Source organism: Octopus bimaculoides, chromosome 7 (assembly GCF_046866305.1).
Source record: "Octopus bimaculoides isolate indiv1 chromosome 7, ASM4686630v1, whole genome shotgun sequence".
Lineage (NCBI taxonomy): Eukaryota > Metazoa > Mollusca > Cephalopoda > Octopoda > Octopodidae > Octopus > Octopus bimaculoides.
The window spans coordinates 993,052-1,000,551 of record NC_142934.1 but is presented as its reverse complement, the minus strand read 5'-3'; the positions used below and the strand labels follow the sequence as shown (position 1 = coordinate 1,000,551).

At 38.0% G+C, this 7,500-nt stretch overlaps 1 protein-coding gene across 2 annotated transcripts in view; it reads left to right on the top strand.

Moving 5' to 3' along the window:
• Positions 1-7,500, top strand: part of LOC106872790 (uncharacterized) — a 932,929-nt gene that overhangs the window by 860,034 nt on the left and 65,395 nt on the right. For both annotated transcript variants that reach the window (XM_089354571.1, XM_089354572.1), the window contains exon 10: positions 1,975-2,066. In XM_089354571.1, the coding sequence (XP_089210697.1) occupies positions 1,975-2,066 (92 nt within the window). The remainder of the gene's footprint in view (positions 1-1,974; positions 2,067-7,500) is intronic.

Here is a 7,500-nt window from a genome sequence, read left to right as displayed (position 1 = left end):
AATATACAACAATAATTTTGATAGACCAAAGAACATTGGTCTCAAGAAATCATCACCATTATCAATCCCTGGATATTACTGGTTCAAGTCCTGGGAATACTCACAAGCCCGGTTATTCGGTTTCCATACCGTATGAGTCACAACGTTCCACCCGAGTAAAATGGCCAAAAGATTTTAAGCATGAGTAATACACAATGAACAATTTTGTTAGCCAAACGAAGGTTGGTCTTCATCAATCGCCAACAGAAATTATAACCACAAACACGAGGAAAAGACAAATAATTTTGGTAATCCAAGTAAAATTGTTCATTATCCAGGGTCACCGATGGTATTTTAAGTGCAAACCTAACAATAATTGTTGATGTTAATAAATAAATAATCAAAATTTTCACTTAATCTTGCATATTTAACTTTATCAAGCACGAACTTAATAGGACCCGTCACAGTTAATTATGGACGTCACAACTAATTGAGGATGTCACAACTAATTAAAGATATCACGAACACTAAGACAGTTTTATACATTCATTTTATGTGATTCTTCAGCAATTATTATAGAGTTCGGTTTAAACTTTTAATCAGAGTTGAAGCACTGTTGGCATTGATGACATCACTCTCGTTCATTGAAATTATCCCCTTTAAAACTCTCATATCAGTTCCTTGTTGCTGTCGTCGAATATCCGTTATTCGACTAGGATTTGATTTTATCAAAATGAACTTCATCCTATATCATTTTATCATTTTTTCAGGCATGGTATATCTTGGACTACATTCCTCAATATATTTTCCTAGTTGTTTTACCCTAAGTCACTCCTTAACCACAAGACGTATTATCTTCTATGTTCTAGCTATGATCACTCGATCGTTTATTCAGTCACAGTATATCCAGGACTACATTGTATAATGTGTTCCTTCTCGTCATTATCGTCAGAGACTGGGCAAAATATCATTAAGAGCTTCAACTTAAATGTCTGTTAACTTATGTATGTATGTATGTATGTATGTATGGCATTAAGCATTTTGTCCGAGACGCTAACGATTCAGCCATCTCGCCACGGAAAATGAAGAAGGCGAAGATAGTGAATTATTGATGGTTCCTTGAGAACAGTATCAGAAGGCATCAAGAGGAATATAAAGGAAAGTGGAATGCCCAGAAGAACTGTTACAAGAGGTTTGCCTCCTTGACAAGGACAGAATAATCAGGAAAGTATGAGATAGGTGAAAAGAACAAAGCATAATACAGTAGGCTGCAGGTAGCAATCTCACTATGCATGCAAAACTCCAGGAGCTCCAACAAAACCTGTGATAAAGAGAAAATGATAATATTAACAATAATAATAATAATAATAATAATAATAATAATAATAATAAACCTTTCTAGTTGAGGTACAAGGCCTCAAATTTGTGGGGAGGGGACTAGTCGATTAAATCGAACCCAGAACTCAACTGGTACTTAACTTATCGACCCCGAAAGGTTGGAAGGCAAAGTCGTTGCACTTTCCCCGCCACTAAATCCTTTATTAACTTCTAAAGCGGAACATCCACCGATTCCATTGCCCGACTGGTAGAGGGCTATGAGAACCTTGGTGCCAGGCGCCCAGTCTCCTGGCACCTAAATAGTAACTTCTCTTAATTTAGGATTATGAGTCTACAAATTTACAGTATTGTTCTTATAACAGAGCTCAAAATTATTATTATTGTTGTTTCAGCAGAATTGTGGTTGTCATCATCATCATCATCATCATCATCATCATCATCTAATGATTTTTGTTCAGCGATTTTTGTGAGTCGATACAATTGACCTAGCAGTATTTCACTGGTTCTGTACTTGAACGACCCCGAAGAGATGAAAGGCAAATAACCGAAACAAAATACCACAAGGCATTCTTTCCGGCGCTCTACCGATTCTGCCAGCTTGCCAACAACAAAGATAATAATAATGCTAAATCTGTTTCTATTTCTTGTGTATTACAGCGGTTCGACTTGATTGTTGGGGCGGATGGGAAGAAGGCGACTATATTTACCTAGTGGCGGCACCTTCCGGTCAGAAACCACAGTATTGTATGGTGAGTTAACATTTCAATAGATTTTTTTTAGTACTTCCGGTGTTGCAGTCACTCACGGATCAATGGGGTGCCCCTCGTCGTTTGGCCGGCCCTACGTGTTTATGTGTGCTATAAGACTGGTGGAACGGGACTGGCCTAGGGCTAAACTGTCATCCAGAAGACTTCGACAATACCATTTAAAGAATAGGGTTTCTGTCATTATTTTTAGCCGATGCAGAAAAACCAGATACACACAGAAATAGCTGCCTCCATACTTTCATTATAAACACACACACACACACACACACACACACGCGCGAACAACAAATACACAGATGAACCAACGTACACACATTCATACACACACATACATAGACAAATACAGTCACACAGACCTCTCACATACTAATACACACATACTTGAATACGCATACACAAGCACAATCATACAAACATACAAGCGCACACATACATATATTTACATATGCACATACATATGCATACACATATACATATACGCACATACACGCCCCAACGGACAGACATACATACATATATACCCATACACACACACATATATATATACATATATGCATAACATGCACCTACAGACACACATGCAACACGCAAACACACATACATCCTACATCACAAACACATAAACAAATACACACACGCGCGCACATGCACACATACACTTATACACATGCACGCACTCATATAGACATGCATGCATACACATTGTACGCTAGATGCCCCCCCCCCCCCAACATGTATTACGCAACAAAATAACTCAGATTTTTTTTGCGGTCCTCAATAAAACTTTTATAATATATAGTTTTGGTGGTGGTGGTCATGGAAGAGTATGAAGTGGGAGTAGGTAAAAATGTATGATTGTAACACTGCAGTTTGTATTATAAATGTGTGAATGTTACAAGGTGCAATATGGTGCACAACTGTTGGAGAGGCACGGTGGGACATTTGATATATTGTGGCGATGGCGGTGGTGCGTCACGCCTGGTTGATCTCCTGAATTATGTGTTAGAGTAACTATTCACTCAGGTGTGACTAAAAAATAAAACGACAATAGTAACAGAAACAACAACAACAACTAGGGCAGCAGCAACAACAACAACAAACAACGAGGAAGCTCCCACATGGTAGCTGGATCTGCTAGAAAGAGCAGTCAATTCTATCCGAATCTTATGTTTTCTGGTTCATTTAGCCCCAGACTAAACAGACTGGATGGCCATAGATTTTGATCATAGGTTTTACTCATTGAAGATTGACCTGGGGCTAAATAACGTACAACAACAACAACATTCAGAAATATCTGTTTCCACTTTGGGGCAATGTGGCACAAGACCTGAATTGTTTTTGGAGGGGCGGGGTATAAGACGATCACATCGACCCCAGTAGTTCACTGGTATTTGCTTTATCGAACACGAAAGAGATGAAAGGCAGAATCGACCTCGGCGGAATTTGAACTCAGAACATGAAACCGAAAGAAATTACAGCTAAGCATTTTGTCCGGCATGCTAACGATTCTGCCACTCACCGCCGTCATTCAGAAATATCGCTACACCACTAATTAACCATTAAAACAAACAAATACAACCACCATACCACCGCCACCACCACCACCACCACCGCCGCCACCACCACCACTACCACTACCATCATCAGCATCACCAACATCTCTTTTTCCTGAAGACCGTCACAATCACCAAACCAATCAATTTCCGTTCTGGTTCTATTGATTTCATTAACGTATAACTTCACGTCGCCTGACTCCCTTCTCTCCGCCTCTGTAGCCATCATCATCAACAACACCTCCACCACAACCAACTACTCTACCATCACAACACCCACATACTCACTGCCCCCCCACCTCCAGCCTTTCCACCATCTTTATAATTATTTTATAGACTTCATTAATTAAAGAGTCAAGGATTTTTAGCAACTTACTTTTGTCTTTATTTTCCATTTTTTATGTGTAACACACACACATACACACACACATTCACATATGTGTGTATTCTGTATGTTTGTAGAATCATAGATAGACATACATTCATGCATACATTCATACATACATATAAACATACATACATACATACAAAAATACCCTGTTGATTTTGAAATTCCAATGAAGGAGCCTTGGATCTAGGTTAGAAACCGGTTCTTTCTTTATTGGCAACAAATCTTGAAATAAAACTGAACAATGCCATACATACACACACGCCTTTATGTTTATGTATAAATGTTTATTTTTAATGTCAAGTTAAAATAAAAACTATTGAACATTAAATTGAAGAAATACTCTATATTTTTTGTAGAGTTCATATTTCTTTCACGATGGCTTGCCTATTTCTTCTGGATAAGTTCGGACTGATTCGAACGCAGATATGCTAATCGCTGCAGTGTTCGTCATAGGAAACATCTCTTTTTTACGACGAACATGCGTTCACACCACATTCAACTCATTGGAGTGAAAGATTCTGGGACAGTGGTGTTTCGACATGTGTCTCGTCCGCCATTCATACCCGGACCGATTAATCTAACAAAATAACGACAAGTTATAATATGTATTAAACTTTTAGAAGAAGACGGTTGACAGTCTCTTCGAAGTTTCGGCCTACATTCGTCGGACTACTCACTGATACCGTAGAGTACCTTTGAAGAAAATCCTCTTGACGAATTGGTGCGAAATCCCTGACAAACAGGTTTCATGTTCAGGTCTACAGATGTGCCGTATTGTTTCTCTGTGTTTCCTGCCACAACTACAATTGTCTCTGCTCTTTAGATCTAACTAGATTCGTATCACTTCTACCCAGTCATTCCTATACCCCTCGTCTTTCTTCCCCTCTCCACCCGTATTTTTTTTTTCCACATCTCATCTCATGTGGTAATCCTTATATCCGATCTTCTCACCCCAGAACGTTGCTCTCTCTGGAATGACGTGGCTGCCCCGTGTCCTTACGGTAATCCTCTTTTCGCAGTGGTTTGAGTGGAACATTAAATGTACCAAAACTCATGCGCCTTGGGGTTGGGGGGAAGGGAGTGTCTACGAACGTTCTGGGCTCTGACCTTTCCACCAGACCAAGCAAGGAAAAGGAGGAGAAAAGGCTTGCGGCTTGGCTGGACATATGTGTGTGTGTGTCTGTGTGTAATGAGGGAGAGTGAGGTGAAAGAAGGGAAGTGTATTGATAACTATGCAGACATCGAGCCATGATGAATGCAAGAGGCATGTATATATATATTCCTCTTTCTCCGTTCTTCCATTCTCCGAACTTTCCATCTTTCCGACGAAGGGCTACGCCCGAAACGTCATACACTCTCTCTTTCCTTTCCTGAGCGTCCAATAATACTATCCATATCACGTCCTCACTTTGTTGTTTTTTTGTTTTTTTGTTATTGTTTTTTTGAACTATATATATATATATATATATATATATATATATATATATGTATGTATGTATATATACATACGTACACACACACACATATATATATTTATATATATGTATATATACATACATACACACACACACACACATATATATATATATATATATATATATACATATATATATATGAGAGTAAAAGTAGGACATATTTGATTATATATATATATATATATATATATATATAGAGAGAGAGAGAGAGAGAGAGAGAGAGAGAGAGAGGAAGATGAATCGAGATAGAGAGAAAGAGAGGGCGAAGGAGAAGGGTGTATGAAGAAAGAAATGTAGAGAGATATAAAGAAAAGCGAGAGTGTGGGGGTGGGGCAGAGAGACAGAAATAAAGACCAAAGGAAACAGGCTGATAGACATTGGTTAAAAAATTGCAAAGCTTGCTGGGAAGAGAAAACACGTGCCACAACAAAATTAATTAGAGCTCAGCCAATCAGATGGCTGCGTCAATCTTCTCGCCAAACGACCACCACCATAAGTAATAGCTGACAATAAAATGATGGGTTGTCCACATTGGTCTAACTTAATTATGAACCAAGGCGGCTTAAGTCAAATTATTTCTTACCGATTTCATTGTTTGATAATGCCTCCAAGATCTGTCTCAGACATTTCGCCTTTCACGTTTGATTTAGATTTCTCTCTCTCCCTCACTCTCTCTCCCTCCCTCCCTCTCTCTATTACTCTGTCTCTCCGCCTCTCTCACACTTTCTTTTTGTCATTCTTTCTTTCTTTACTTTGATATTTTCTGATGGGCGTTTTTGTTATTTTTGTTGTTGGCTCTGGTTGTTTCATGTATTTTTATGTTGTTGTTTTGTGTAAATAACAATTCGTAACAAATGTCTTTTGGTTCGATACTTGAAGAAGGGAAAATGTGTGTGTGCGTGCGCGTGCGCGCGTGTGTGTGTGTGCATGGGTGTATGTATGTGTGTGTATACATATGCATACATATATATATATGTATACACGCACACATATATATCTATTTATATATACATATGTATGTATATACATATATACATATATATGCATACACATGATGTGTGTGTGACCTGTCTGTCATTTGTGTGTGTGTGTGTGTGTGTGTGTGTATGTGTATGTGTGTTGTTGTTGTTCTGACAACGTAATTCGTCTTGCAGCCATAAAATAACGTCAACTATATTAAAAGGTCTGTAGGTCCATGCTGTGTTAGCAGTGCGATTCAATCATTTTAAAGCTATCTCTACAGATTTTGTATTGAATTTAAAGCCTGCAGCGAAAGTTAAGAATTTCGTATACGAATACGTCTTTATAAACAATGCAATCGAATATAGAAAAATAGGTGTATATGCATATTTGAAGAGTTATTGCGCTTTCTCCGGCACCACATCCAACCCATTAATTTAATCCATTTCTTAAATACCCACTTTCATTGCTAGTTCCAAATTCTATGGAATATTTGTAAAGATAACTGGAAAGTGATTGAATCGCTCTGATAACACAGAAGGAGGACACAGCACCGACCTACAAACCTTTCGCATTATATTATGGTTCCCAAACGAAATAAGTTTTTCCTACCACCAATTGATATAGATGTTCCAGTTGCCAGGAACGTTTCTAATATGTATATTGGTCTATCCAATAGAGTAACATCTCTAAATTTTGTAGCTATTTAAACAATGTGTTCGTGAATGGTTAGTGAGTATGTATATATGTATATATGTGTACATACATATATATATATATATATATATATATATGTATGTGTGTGTGTGTGTGTGTGTGTGTGTGTGTGTGTGTGTGTGTGTGTGTGTGTGCATATATATGTATGTATATTTATGTATGTATGTGTAAATATATGTGTGTACATAGATGGGTAGACAGATACGTACATCCTTAAAATTCGATAAACACACAAGGGAAAACACTGTACAATGAACAAGACATTATACATATACACACACACGTCTGTGTGTGTATACATGTGTGTGTGTGATATATCT